The sequence below is a fragment of the Cervus canadensis genome, chromosome 2, assembly GCF_019320065.1.
Source record: "Cervus canadensis isolate Bull #8, Minnesota chromosome 2, ASM1932006v1, whole genome shotgun sequence".
Lineage (NCBI taxonomy): Eukaryota > Metazoa > Chordata > Mammalia > Artiodactyla > Cervidae > Cervus > Cervus canadensis.
Genome location: NC_057387.1, coordinates 2,345,880 through 2,361,084, shown reverse-complemented (window position 1 = coordinate 2,361,084; position 15,205 = coordinate 2,345,880). Strand labels below are relative to the sequence as shown.

The 15,205-nt window shown below is 50.1% G+C and overlaps 1 protein-coding gene across 1 annotated transcript in view; it reads right to left on the bottom strand.

The window, feature by feature from the left end:
- Positions 1 to 10,308, bottom strand: part of FAM78B (family with sequence similarity 78 member B) — a 94,925-nt gene extending 84,617 nt beyond the window's left edge. Inside the window, exon 1 of the mRNA XM_043450404.1 lies at positions 9,508 to 10,308. Coding sequence (XP_043306339.1) covers positions 9,508 to 9,770 — 263 coding nt within the window. The 5' untranslated portion in view covers positions 9,771 to 10,308. The remainder of the gene's footprint in view (positions 1 to 9,507) is intronic.
- Between the last annotated feature and the right edge of the window lie 4,897 nt (positions 10,309 to 15,205).

Here is a 15,205-nt window from a genome sequence, read left to right as displayed (position 1 = left end):
TTGAGTCAGTTAAAACCTGGTCTTGAGGCGAGTTGCCCAGGCTTTGGCGTGAAGGCTGTCATTTGCCATTTTGGAATGGAGGCTCAGCTGGTGGCTCTTGGGAGGAGGCGGAGGGAGAAGCCACCTCTCATTCTCTTTCAAGTCTTCCCTCCCGACACACGCCAGATCCTGACTCACTCCCCTTACCCATGCCCAGGGCAAAGGAACATTTCATTTGCCTGTTTCTGGCAGTTTCCAGCCTTGCCAAAGGCTGTCCCTGTCACCACTCATGCCCACGAACCGTGACCTCCCTGGCCTGCCTGTCCCTTCAGAATGCTGTTGAGCTTGCTGACTGAGGATGCCGATTTACTGCTTCCCATCAGCCAGACTTCTGACAGCCTCCAAGCACCCTGGCCTGACACAGCCGACACCCCAGCTTGGAAAGGTCAGGTCTCAAGAGCCAGTCAGCCAGAGGCTTTTTGAGCCAGGCCTGTCACAGTAACCCCACCGAGGTGCCATCAGGTGGCACACGGCCGTATTTATTTTGCTTAATTGGAGAGCCTGAAAATTTCTGTTTGCCTTTTTGGAACACATTTAGATATTCCTATCTACCCACTCTCATCTTCAGAGACCATAAACGATGCTGTCCAAAATGCCTGTGTGCCGGCCAGCCCTGGGGCTCCACCCACACAGCCCTGGGGATGAGCTCTCTCATCCCCACCTCCGGTACAGAGGTGGCCAGGAGGGCAGGAGGGAGCCAGGATTCTACCAGTGCCTGCCACAGTGACTTTGAGCACATGAGTTATTTAATCAGCTTGCTTATCTGAAATAGGAAAAATGACTGTCCTAAGTAGGTCTCATGATTTCAGGATTATGTGAGGTTCTCTTCTAAAGAGACAAATTCATGAAAGTATATGTTAAAGATTTACTAAAGATGCATCAGGAAGAATGTATTAGAAATAGTTTTGGACACAAATTATTTCAGGTGTGGGTCTCATTGTCCACCCAGGCTGGAAACTCCAGGCCTTCCTGAAGAGGGTCAGCACAGCATCACTTCAGCCCCAAGTCCCTGGCTCCTCATCTGGGGCCTAACTGACACTTACCCCAGGGGGTCTGTGGGCAGGGCAGGCAGTCTCCACGAGGACCTGGCTGAGATGCAGCCATGGCGCCAAGGCTGGGGAGCGGCAGGGTCCTGGCTGCGGCCCAGTCCACAGCTCAGAGCAGCTCTGGGAGGGCAACCTCTGGGTGGGACAACAGGTAGTAGCTACTACCCCCGTCCTCTGAGTGTGAATGAAAACAGCCGGGGCTCTGAAGTATAAAGTGAGACTTTCTCCTCCCCTCTGACTCAGAGGGGACTCTGACTCCCCTCTGATCAGCATGGCTGATGCATGAGGGACCCTTCCCCAGAGTGTGAATGCTTCTCTCTGCCCGGGAAGCCACAAGCTCCCTATTCCTTGAGGCTGATCCAGAGCCACCCTCTAGTAACAACAGCCAAGTTGCTGTTTAGTCGCTCTGTCATGTCTGACTCTTTGTGACCCCATGGACTGCAGCCCACCAGGCTCCTCCATCCATGGGATTCTCCAGGCAAGAGTACTGGAGTGGGTTGCCATTTCCTTCTCCAGGGGATCTTTCCGACCTCTTTACTGCTGAGCCACTCGGGAAGCCCAATAACAGTCATGCTCTATAAAAAAATAAAAAAAAAAAAAACCACACATGTGCACAATACGCTAGTTTGGAGAACACTTTCACAGTTTTCATCTCACTTGATTCCGGACCCCCAGCCAAGTAGACAGGACAGGACTTCTTGCTGTCTATTTACATGAATGCAAACTAGACATTAGAGTGTTAAGGAATCCGCCAAAGGTCATATGGCTGGGAATCAAATCCAAGGTCTTCTGACTCAAATCCCTGTGCTGGAGAGATAGCTGGCATACCCTTAACCGGCACAGTGGACAGTTCCAACTGACTTGTGTCAGAGCTGCTGAGGGAGCAGGGTCCACACAGCTAACACAGTGGCCTGAGTGAACCTTGCAATAATAGTACAAGAATTCCTAGGAGCCAGCGGAATGTCCGATGAGCTGAGGGTAGAGCCAGGGGTCCTTCCCACTATCAGAAGGGGGTCCTCTTTTTCTTCTTAATCATCTGTCCAAACAGCAATTGTCTGGAGAGTTTGAGGGATGAACGGGCTCACAAGTCCAATAACTGAGGGGTCTGTGTGACTGCTGAGGTCCAGAGCTGCCCATCTGGGTGGACATGTGAGCCCCAGGGAAGATCCTGGAGGAGCCAGCACAGGACTAAACCCTGCGGTCCCGGCCAGCTTGGGGTCCCCGAGAGGTGAGGAGGTGTCCCCCTGCTCCCAGGGAATGAGCTCAGCAGTGGATGGACCTGGTACTCCACCCTCCTGGCCCCACACTCTCACAAAGATTCAGCTCAGCCACTGACTAGATGCATGGTCTCAGGCAAGTCCTCTGACCCCGAGCCTCAGTTTTCTCAAGAGATATAATCAGAGCATCTAGCTCCCAGGGTCATAATAGAGAGGGTGAGACAAGATCAGAGCACTCCACAAATCAGAGGGAAGGGGATGTGTGGGATCTTGCATCTTACACTAGGTTCTGCATTTCCTGACTCGACTGGCAGCCTTCTTTAACCTGGAACACGAAGCGTCTGCAGACCTGACCCCGCACACAGCACCTACCGCTGCGGTCGTGTGGAAGGTCGCTGACGCCCTGCAGGCCCACACCTCCCAGCTCACCCATCCCGCTTTCTCCATGCAGGGCAGCTGTGTTTTATCATCCCATGCTACGCGAGCCACATTTTGTTTTCAACTCCCACGTATTGCTCCCCTTCTTTTTCTGAATCATGTTTCCTTGCCTGTTCCTCCAACCCCCTCCAACTCCAGAGTTGTGCTTTATCTCCAGTGAGATTAATGCTTCCTGATAAGACCAGCTAATCTGCTGCTGCTCCTCTTTTGCCGAGATGGAGAAGATTAGAGGCAAAGGGTTAGGCCGCCTCCCCTTCAAGGGCACTCAGGACTTTAATAAGGGAATTGGATCCTGCCTTCCCATCTGATGCTCTGGGACAGGGGTCCCCATTGTTTCTGGTGAGGACCAGCCTTCACTGCTTCCAGATAATGAGGGCCCTGCCTGGGGGTGTCATGGGAACGGGGGATGGGTGTTGGTTCTGGTCTCCACAGGGAGACTGAGGACATGGCAGCCGGCCGCTGAGGAGCAGTGAGCCTGGCGGGACACCGCACCAGCACGCTCATCGGGATCCTGGGACGCATGAGGCGAGCTGGTCCGCAAGAGCAAAATGCCTGAATGACCGGCGAGGGCCACACTCAAAGCTAGGCTGCACAGGCCGCCCTGAACAAGGGCAGTGTTTGCTTTCGGGGCAGTCACCCTATCAGGACAGGTGTTTAAGTGCTGGCTAGGACCATCACCTCCAGAAGTCCTGAGTTCAGGCCGTGAGTTAATGATGCGGGCAGAATTGTGTTACCACATGGTTTCCATGTCCCATCTCCTTGGGCAGACGCTGAATGCCACTCTGCGGCCGGCTACGTGAGGGGACTATGCTTACTGAGACCCACTCCTGGTGTTCAGAACACCACAGGGAGACAGAGGATGTGACAGACACGAGCCCTGGGCTGAGGAGCAGGGAATCTCGTGGGACAATGTAGCTCAAGATGACACAAAAACACAGTGGAGCTCAACTGCTCGTGTGTGAAGCGACTGCTGGAGTGTTGGGAGTTAGAGAGATTTGTGGATTAGCACCAGGTTTTACACGAAAGGCTAATTTTTCAGAGAGACATGATTTGTTGAAAGGGACACAGACTATTTGAGGTTAGAAAGATGGCTCCTTTATTTTGATCAAATGTTTAACACCTGTTATGGGCCAAGCACTATTCAGAGAAATAAAATGTATATAACACCTGCTTTAACGGGACTTACAGTCCTGTAGCTAAATCAGAAGTTAAGTAAACATATAAATACCTGCTTACTAACCGTAACAACTAAAAGAATAGTGTGCTACTCAAGAGAACAGGAGAACCCTAATATAAACTATGAACTCAGGGTTGCCCCTCTGAGGTATCGGCTGAGACCTGAATGAGGAATAGGAATTTGCTAGAAAAGGGTAGGTGTGTAGAGCATTTCAGACAGAGGGCAGCACGTGGAAAAGTTCTGAATCAGGATGAAGCTCATTCCTCTGAAGAAATGAGAAAAGGTTGAAGGGGGCTTAAGAACAGAAATTCAGGGTGGGAAGAGATTTTCAAATTTTATCTTGGGATTGTAACAGGAAGCCATTAAAGGGTTTAAGCAAGAAAGCAACAGCATTTATATTTCTAAAACATCACTTGACTATCATATGGGGGATAGACTGGGTGGAGGGCAAGAACAGAGGTGGCAAGTTTGGTCAGAAGTGATAGGGGAGCAAGTGATAGGGGATGATGACATGTCCTACGGTGGAAGAGGGGGATACAGAAAGTGGTGGTTGGATTAGAGTTACCTGCGGGATGGGATCAGCAGGATTTGATAATGGAATGAATGAATGGGGAAATATCTAAAGTGACAAACAGATTTTCAGCTGAAGCAACCCAGGGACTGAAGGTGCTACTAAGATGGGAAAGAATGGTAGAGGTGTAGCTTTTAGGTGGGAGCTGTAGAGGAGATCAAGAGTGCAGGTTTGGATACATTTAGCTTGAGATTTCTTTCAGCCAGCCAAGTGGAAACTGTGTGTGGACACATACGCCTGTACTGCAGGTGACTCTGTATCCCAGAGACCATCTGGTGCCATTGGGGTGGGTGAAATAACTATCCATCCAGTACAGAATGGGAAATGTCCCAATGAACTGCATTTTGAGGTCAGATAGGAGAACAGCCAGGAAAGCAGCATGAGAGCTAAGTGATGGAAGTGATTCAAGAAACAGGAAGCTGTCAACTATGTGGAATATTGATGAAAAGGTAGGTGTCCGCTGGGTCTGGCAATGTGGAAAGCCCAGACGAGCTGAGTAAGCGCAAATCTGCAACTGAGAGAAACCAGCTTGGAATAAACTGAAAAGGTAACAGAGGTGGGTGGGTATGGTCAAACCTTCGATAATGACCCTCTGCGGGAGCAGGAGAGAGACAGGCAGGAGCTGTGTCCTGAAGGTGAGGAGTGCGCTCTCACCTCCTCAAGCTTCACCCAGGCCAAGGTTCTCCAAACCCTACACCATCAACCCTAAGCTGACCAGAGCTGACCCTCACAGCTCTAGAAGACACCACACCGAGGCTCAGAGGGGAGTGGGAAAGCTCTTCAGCCACTGCCGGCTCTCCTCCGACCTCAGACTTGCCTGCATCTTCGGCACATGAACCCTATTCCTTATTCTTGGGTATTGTACTCTAGCATTCAAAACTTCCATCATGGGGTGGGGGGAGGGATGGATTGGGAGTCTGAGATTAGCAGATGCAAACTATCACACATAGAATACAACAAGGTCCTACTGTGTTGTACAGGAAATGTGCTATATCCTGTGATAAACCGTAACAGAAAAGAATGTATGTATGTGTATATCTGTGTGTGTGTGTGTGTGTGTGTGTGTAAACATATATATGTGCTTGTGCATAGTCACTCAAGTCATGTCTGACTCTTTGTGACCCCATGGACTGTAGCCCACCAGTCTCCTCTGTCCATGGGATTCTCTAGACAAGAATACAGGGGTGGATTGCCATGCCCACCTCCAAGGGATCTTCCCAACCCAGGGATTGAACCCAGTCTCCTGCATTGCTGGTGGATTCTTTACCGGCTGAGCCACCCCATATATATATATATATACATATAGGCTGAATCACTCCACTGTACAGCAGAAATTGGCACAACACTGTAAGTCAACTATATCAATAAATTAGAAAAAAAAAACCTGTTCCATCATAAAGGTCTTAAGTCTCTACCGAAAAGCTCCTGTATGCCCAAGAGGCATTGAAAAGGTATGAAGCGCTTCCTCATACTCTTTTGGTTAAGAAGATCTGATCTCAACCTTCCCGTTTCCAGATCTACTCTTCTAGGCCTTCCCAACAGACCCTTTCTGACTTTATCCCCCACTGTTCTTCGCCTTGAAAATTCCTCTACTGCCTATGTGTGCCCCCTTGTAATTTCCTACCTCCGTATATTTGCTGTTCTTGCCCTTTAGAACTAGTCCCTCCTCCTTGCCTTGTTGAATCTCACCCATTCCTTGCATCTAGCTTGAGTCTTTACACATCTAGAACACCTGGCCTGGTCCCTTTCTCTGGCATTTCTCCTATACTGCTTGGGAGCACCGGCCTTTGCTGCCTACCGGCCTTTGCCTCCTTACCTCCTGCACTGAGGAACACTGAAGCTGCCTGCTTATTCCTTTGTTTTCTTTGCTGGCGCTGGCACATCAGAGGCAGTTGGTAAAATAAACATTTGTTTATTGATGGGTTGATTGAGAAAATCCAGTGGTTCTTCCTCCCTGTAGGATGAAGCCTTGCAGCAGTCTTGGCAGGGCTGCAGGAGCAGGTTCATCAGGGACAAATGAGAAAGAAATGGGGGCCACAAGCATTAATAGTCTGCTTCCGACAGAATCACTAGAGGGAGTTTCAAGTCACTTGAATTCAAGTTCAAATTAAGCTCTGGCTATCCTGACCATCAGCTATTTCAAATGCTCCTGTAGAAGCCTTCTCTTTCTTGGAAATGTGGAGAAATTTAAACCAAGAAAGCTCATGTTTTCTTTAAACCTATAGATAAAGTTTTCTTGGCATTTTAAGTTGCAGTTTTCCTCTGGCATAGTCCCTTTTAAACGTTGAAAAAGGCAGTTTTATAACCTATAGTCTCTCATCATACCATGCTTCATGTAACAAGAGCATTACACAAGGGTGAAAATTCAGCCTGCAGTGTTTTCTCCACTCAAGGTACTGGCTAAAATGGACATAATAACTAATAGGTTGCAGTGACTTTCATGCAATAGGGGTTTCTATCAGAAAGTTTACACTCGCCAAGTTTTCAGGGCCGAAACATTTCGTGGAAATTGGTTCAATCAAATCCAGGCTCCAAACGGGCCTTAAACACACACAAGCCATTGTTGCAGCCACAAAGACAGGGGGGCCCCTAGAAACAAGTCTAAAATAATATGCTTTACGATTTCTTGGGGACTATTTTTGTCCCCCGCCAACAACAACATGAAAACCAAGAATCATAAAATATTGAAAGTGGTAGTTTAAAGGCAGAACTTTCTTCCCCCTTCAAATCCCAAAGGCAGGAACTCAGCAAGCAAGGGTCAGGGAGAATGTGTCCCTCGGAGCAGACACCAACTCACACCCTAAAGCGGGTGCCCACGTGGACACATCTTCTCACAGAGTCAAGGAAGTTCAACTACCATGTCCGTTTATACCTCACCCTGGCTTCTCCTGAGGTAGAATATATTCTCTTTTATGAAAGAACGATTTATTTACTTTCAGATTACTAATTTACAGGAGATGTGAGGCAACAGAGAGTCTTGGCTGCGAAGTCTTGGGAAAAGTAAGACTTTCAGCTCAGTCTCTCCTAGTGTCTCCCAGAGTGGCCCCAGGCTGCAGTTACTGTCCCCAACCAAGGCTGCACACTGCCGCCAGGGCCAGGCCCAGAGAACAAACTCGAAGGTGCCCTTGCCTGTCTGGGGCTTTCTCTGATTTAGCTGGAAATAATGAGTTTCTTTAAAAAAAAAAAAAATCTTTACTAGACACACATGTTCAGATATAATAGTTCTTTTGAGGGTGTGTATGTTCTTAAATGGCATGTGTGTTAGTTGCTCAGTCGTGTCCAACTCTTTGAGACTGTAGCCCACCAGGCTCCTCTGTCCATGTGATTCTTCAGGCAAGAATACTGGAGTGGGTAGCCATTTCCTTCTCCAGGGGATCGTCCCAACCCAGGGTCTGAACTGGGATCTCTTGAACTGCAGGCAGATTCTTTACCGTCTGAGCCACCAGAATTCACCCCAAATAAGATTTCCCCTATTTCTCACATCCAGCTGCCTTCCAGAAAGACAAGAACACTCTGGGTGCAGAGACAGAGCAAACCGGGCTGTCACACATCTTCCCTGGGAAAGAGCTTTCTCCAGCATTGAGTTTTTATGATTAGAGAGGAAAGTTCAGACTCTGCAGGGTGGGGAAAAGGGTGGGAGTGGGAGCCGGGAGAAACAAAGCAACCTGTCAAAATTCCTTTTAGCACCTATGACTAGTGTTAACTTACATGCTCTCAAAGTGCAATAAAAAGCCTGCAAACTGCTGTTAAAAAGATAGTCTGACCTTTTAAAATGGAAACTCTCCCAACTTATATCCATATCCAAAAGATGAACCTTGGGAACTCTGGAGTTTTAGATTACTAATGAAATGAGGCTGACTTTTCAGAAGAGGGTTTCCCTATGGGCTGCAAGCTAATTAGGGTGCTCTAGACCTACATTGTAACAGCAGGCGAAATGCAGGCCCCAAACCTTTTAGCCATTGTAGTTGCCAACTGCGCAGAGTGTACTTCTGAAAGGAGGCTGGCAGGGAGTTATGAAAATTTAGTTAATGAAAAAGTCCTGGACGCGACTGTCAGCAGCCTGCGGTTCCGGGGCAGGTTGTCGGCCCCTGGCGGCAGAGGAGTCGCCGCGGTCCCGGGTCTCCACCGCAGCTGCGGAGCCCGGCGCGCGCCGAGCGGCGCTGCTGAAAGAAGTTGGAGAGCTCCCAGCTCGCCGACAGAATTCGGCGGTGGGCGCTGGGGAATCCCTCCCAGCGCCGGAGAATAAAGTTTTGGAGTAAGTAAAGACCCTAGACCGACACGAGACCCATACTTTCACTGAGCAACGACACGTATCGCACCGCGCCAATCAGAGGCTGCTCGCACAAGGCCATCAGCCTGCTCCGCTGGGACGCGCCCGGTGCCTTCCCACTCCCACCACCTCCGGTACTCTTCCGGAGGGCGCTGAGCCAGAGAGGTGGCTGTCGGGTGTGCGGCTCCGGAGGGAAACGCCTCCAGGCTTTCCGGTTCGGGGGACAAGGGCTCGAAGTCAACAGTCGAAGGAACAAGGGCAGACCAAGTCCAGGCTGGACGCCTGGGACCTTCCTCTCCAAACCGGCTCGGGTTTCTCCAAAGCACGCGCGGTACAGCCCACGCGCCCCCGGCACTCCACTACTCTCTACAGGTCCCCCCAAACTCTTCCCCAGAAGCCCTGCAAAGCACAGACGGCGCCCCGAAACTCCCAGGGCACTAGCCAGCCACCCCCACCTCCGTCTCTTGAACCCTCCTCAGAGCGTTCTTCCCGCCCCGCACCGTGCTCCTAGCATTCACAGGGAATCAGAAGCAAACCACGAGAAAATGCCTTCGCGAGGAGCCTCCCTACACACATCAGCCCTGTCACTGAAACAAAAGCGTAGGGAGGAGGGAGATGGAAAAGGAGGCGGGAGGAAGGTTTATAAAAAGGATGGGGAGAGCAGTAAGAAGCAGCTGGGGAGGAGGGTAGGGGTGAGAAGAGACCAGGGCCACGGACCCCGCTCCTACTCCGCGCGGCCGGTCGCTTACATGCCCAGGTCGCTGTAGGTGTTGAAGAACTCCATCTGGTTGCACGCCTGGATCCAGCCCACCACCCAGGTCTCGTGGCGGGGGATGGGGGGCATGACCACGCGGGCCGAAGCTTTGAAGTAGGGGGTCTTGTAGCGCAGGACGATGGGCGAGGTCTCTTCGATGCGCGTGGGGCACTGGTCGATGGTGGCGCACACATCGTACACGACGATGTTCTCGCGCCGGATCCTCGCCTTGCAGGTAATGCTTTGGATACAGCCCATCCTGCCGCCCGGCGCCGGCGCGGCGCGGCGTGGGGCAGCGCCGGGGACCGCGCGGGCAGCCGGGGGCGCCCGTCACACCGGCATGGCGACTCGCCGCCCGCTCTGGGTCCGGCTCAGCTCGCGCCTAAGAGCGGGGAGCCGCCGCCGGGCATCCTCCGAGGCAGCCCCCTCCTCTCGCCGCCTTGCGGGGTCCCGGCTGCCCCGACGCCCGCCCGCCCCCGCCCACACCCGCCCCCTCTTTCCCGCAGGGCGCGCGGAGAGCGTGCGCTCCTAGAAGGCAGCGGGCGCCCCCGCCAGCTCCAGGGCCCGAGCGGAGGGCAGGGTGGGGAGCGGCGCTGCGAGGAGTGGTGCCCACCCCGGGCCGGAGCCCCCCGCCCCTCGCCGGAGAGGAGGAGGCGGCAGCGGTGGCGGCATGGAGCCGGGGGAGGGCGGCGGCGGCGGCGGCGCCCGGTCTGTCTGCCTCCGCGGCGGCAGCAGCAGCCGCCGCCGCCGCCGCCGCTGCCGCTGCCGCTGCATGAACCTCTGCACCGCGGCTGCCCCCCGCGTGCAGCGCACCCAGCGGCGGGCGAGCGGGCGGCCCTCGCAGCAGGCGGAGGCAGCCGTGGCAGCGGCGGAGACCTGCGCTCCCGCCGGCCCCGCCCCGCAGCTGGGCCGCAGCGACACTCCTTGGCCGGGCCGCCGCGGGCTTGGGGCCGCCAGGGGCTGTGACCCAGAGTGGAAGGCCCCACGGGCCGGGTGGTCCGGGACGAGATCCGCGGCGGAAGCTGGCGGAACGCCATGAGTTTTGTCCCTCTCCGGCTGCCGTTCGGGTCGGGGTGGGGGGGTACTGTGTAAGGGTGGGGGTGTTTAAAGGGCCGCCAGCGCCGGGGTGGGGCCGGACACGTGGGGCCCGGGCGGGGCGGGGCTGCAGTGGGTAGTTCTACTGGGGTGGGCTCGGCGGTTGTGGGGACCCCTCCTGGGTTGGGTAGGTGTTTCCGAGAAGGGCAGGGCGCTGTCCAGAGTCTGGGTGGGAACCCGGCAGTGAACCTTTGGGGCAGCCTAAGGGTGAGGGGAGCAGCTATATCGGAGATTGGCCCGTCATTTATAATGTAGTTTGTTAAGAATTAGGCTTGAGCTCCCCTAGTATTTACCTTGAAGGAGGCCGAAGTCTGGGCCCCAGTATGGTGCTAAATGCAGTGGACTTACGTCTTTCCCTGACTGGGTTTGCCCTGGAAGCGTTTCTTTCCACCACTCTCCATGGCGAGGGTATCCAGAGAATTCTTCCATGCCCTAACACGCCAAGAGTTTTAGTTGAAGCTCGAACTCAGCTTCACTCATCATCTGCCTTCATCCAAATCTTTTCCTTCTTAGAAAACCGTCTTTCAGCAAACCTCTACCCATTGGGAGATTAGAGCAGTAGTGAACTTACCCTAAACGCTGCATTTTGAATGTAGATGTGTCCCGAGACAGGTTATTGCCTTGCGATACAGACTGGCTGCATTAGAATGCTTAGCAGCCTTCTTGAGGTTACCCAAGGTAACTTGTGACCTGTTAAGTACAAGGAGAACTTGAGAACATTTTTGGAACCGGGCTGGATTTAAATAGTAACTGCTTAATGATACAAGCCCAGGGCCATTTGTAGTAATCCATCTGTCCTGTAGAAATCCTGGATCTCAGGGACCTGTTCTTTCCTTTGCTTTTGCCGTGGTGACTGGCCCGCAGTAGCTGCTCAGCAGTTTCTGTGAGTGAATGAATGAGTGAACAAAAAAAAGCATCACAGTAGCTTGTCTGTGGGAACTGCCACCACAGATATTAGACACTGTGTACAGTATGACGCCCTGTGTCTGATACCGTGCTCTGAAATGCCAAAGGGGGGGGAGGAAGCACGTGGTTTTACTGGGCATTTTTTTCCCATTTGTTTTTTTAAAGCCAATACCTTCTTTTTAAGCATTTCTTCCATGGTCATTGAGCATTTGTTGGATCTAGTGTCCAGCTGTGAAATATTCTGACTTAGGCTGCATAGGACTCTGGTTAGCGTTAGTCTTTAGCTAAGGACAGATGAGTAATTTAAAAGTCAGTTGAGGTCTAAAAGTACCCTATCCTTATTTTAACTTTCCTGGCACCTTGAGTCAGTTTAGAGTTAACAAAAAATGTAGTTTTTGCCCTTTGATAACAGGCTTCTCTCATTTTACCATGTAACCCCCAATTTCAATCGCTGGTCCTTTTGTTCAGCAAACACTGACTGTGTGGCCGGAGCCCAGCATTGTGCTAAAGACTAGGATTCAAGACAAGAGCTTGTGGACCACTGGAGAAGGTAACTTTGTTACCACGTTCTTGCTGTAAACTGTGACACGTGCCTTAGTAGCATGTTTTCAGGGCCACAGGAGCCCAGATAGGAGAGCCACTGAGAGGTTTGCACGTCGCTTTCCTGCAGCAGTGGCATTTGAACTGAATCTAGAAGGTCTGGTAGAGATTCGCTAAGAGTACAGGAGTGAAAAGGCCGTGCAGCACAAGAATTGGATAAATACAAAAATGCATGGAGGTATGAAAGAAGACAGCATAATTAGGAAGATAAGCAGCTCACAGTCAATGCTGTTCTCAAAGTGTTATGTGTAGACCCATGGGCAGCAGACTCACTGGCTAGGAACCAGTTATTGATGGGACCGTATTTTTATCTTCAGTGGCAACTAATGAATGCAAGATTTGCATTTTGAGAAAAATTACTCTCTGTCAACTTGGGGGATAGAGGAAGGACAGATTAGAGGCACTGTGTCAGGATATTGTGATGCCAGAGGATTTGGGTCTGAGCTAGGGCAGTGCCATGGGCCTGGCGAGGCCCAGCTGCTTTTGAGAGTCATTTAAGAGGTCAAATCCATTTACTTGGTAACTGACTAGATATTGAAAGAAGAGTCTGGCCAGTTCTAAATTTTCCAGCTTCAGCAATTAAGTCCATGTGATCCTAGTAGCCAAAACAAGGTGACAAGTGGAAGCAGAGTGAGGTTGTGTGCTGTCATGTTAAGTTTGAGGTATTTTGGGGAGGGGGCCAGATTGAAGTTTCAGTGGTTATTAAGTTACAGGAAATAGACTAAGGGAAAAGCATTCAGTTGGGGGAATTTAGTTATCTATGTTGGTTTGTCAGGCTAAAATTTTGTGGATAAATATTCTTTGTCTTCTGGTAATACATACTGAGCCTTCATAAACAGGGAAGGGCAACAGTAGTCTTCTCCAAATTTTAAGAAAATCATATTAAAGAGAATATATCTTATTTTTCCAACTTAAAATGAGAGCATGTTATATCCAGTAGAGTGCCAATAAAATATAATTCATTATTCACAGACGTGGACCCCTGACATTCTCAAAGGGTTCATCCATGACCTTCATGAGTCTCCAGAATCATGAATATCACCATGACATATAATTTCCACTATAAAAAGCAGTAAAATGTAACTGAAAAATGTAAGGGATCTTTTTTAGACTCTTAATGGTTCTATAAATATGGTGCCAAGGTAATTTCTAAAGCTTCTTAAATAAATTTTGCCATTAAAATAAACTTTTTACTTCATTACATCTGTACCTTATTAACTCCATATTTCTCTGACTCTGCAAAGGAAAAAAAGTTAATCACAGTGTGAGAATTACCAATGAGAAGAGAAGAGGTAAGCTGTGCTGGGGCACAAATGCCAGATGTGAGGTGTGATCCATTCACCAGTAAATGGCTGGCAAGTACACTCTGGTCTCCTAGCAGACCATTCAAATTTGTGTCTCAGGAAAGTATCTAACTACAGGGATGTTTCAGATCACTCAATAGAGACTATTTTCATTCATGAACATTCAGTCTGCAAAGAGCAATGGGCTGCTACTTGTAGTTCAAACAAGAGTCCTCAGAAGTGCGACAATGCCTCTGTGCTGCTCTTGTAAATTTCTCTTTCTGTCTTGGTGAAGTCTCCCCTGCCTCTGTTAGCACCATGTTCCTGCCTCTATTAGAATCTTTTCTGCTGTTTCATGGTGGTTTGCTCACTCTTGTCTCCCTCAGCAGGCTGTACACTTCTCAGAGGGATGTGTTGTCTGCCCTGTTGCCCAGCCTAGTGCCTGGCACCTAGGAGCTGCTCAATAAATGTTTGAATGACTAAATTTATTTTTTTAATCTGATAAAATACTATTTCCCATAACTTAACTATGAGCACTATCTCTTTACTTACATTGAGCATATATATATATATTTAATTCATTTATTTATTTTTGGCTATGCTGGATCTTTGTTGCTGCGTGAGGGCTTTTCACTGGTTGCGGTGTGTGGGCTTCTCACTGTGGTGACTTCTTTTGTGGAACACGCTTCTAGGGCGTGCGGGCGCAGTAGTTGTGGCTCAGTAGTTTTGCTGCATGAGCTTTGTTGCCCCGTGGCATGTGGGATCTTCCCAGACCAGGGATCAAACCTGTATCTTCTGCATTGGCAGGCAGATTGTTTACCACTGAGCCACCAGGGAAGCCCAATGAGCATATATTTTTAAATCTACTTCTTTCTGCATGGCACCTCTTTGTCCCCCCACCCGCTTTGTCTTTCTCTGTCGAGCATCCCTACTTGATGTAAAGTTGACGTCTTTTGTCTTTGAGCACTATTATCTCCTCTCAAAGATTATCAGTCCTAAACACCAAGAAATGGAACAACTTTAATGGCAAGACCTCGGTGACAATCATTCCTTGTGAATAACTTCATTCGAGTTTATTCTCAGGGCACACACAATTCCTCCTTTGTACTTCATGCTTCTGATGCTCTTGTGCATGACAGAGCCTCTCAGTTCCCCGAGTTAGAGCCCTAGAGTTCACTCTCCAGGATGCTGGCCTCTGTATCCCCTTTACAACCCCCTCCCTCAGCCTCCAGTGACCCCACACTCCATGTTTCCAGAAACTGGTCAATCTCTGACTTTATTTTTCCTATCAGTTGACTCATTACTCAATTTGTCAAGTGAGCTTTTTGGAAACTCTGGGTCACAAAGGCCTATTTTCTAGTTGATCTTGGTAAGAGTTTTCAGAGACTGTAACAGACCATCAAAAGTTGTTGAGGAATTACCCTTGGAACTTCTTAAAAGGGAGATAATTTCTATCTGACTTAGACGGTTCGAAGGCAAGCAAGCGGTTAACTGAATCCTCAAGGTCTTAGAGAATATGATTAAAGAAACAACTCTTTTGGGGGGTAAAGCCCTCCTACCGCCACTTCAAGTCAGAGTAACCAGTCTCCTTTCCAGGCTCGGCTAAGAAGGCTTACAGGAAGTGGACCCTGGCAATGGACGCAGCCTGCTTTGCTGAATGCGTTCAGCCCAAGGTGCAGCAGCTTCTTCAAGTGGTCAATATTCATCAAGTTTTTCTAGCAGCCTCACATTACAATAGGCTGCAGAGACTACCAAGGATGCCCTAGTTGGTCAGCTGTCTTGCTGAATGTCACTTGTGCCTGTCTTTGC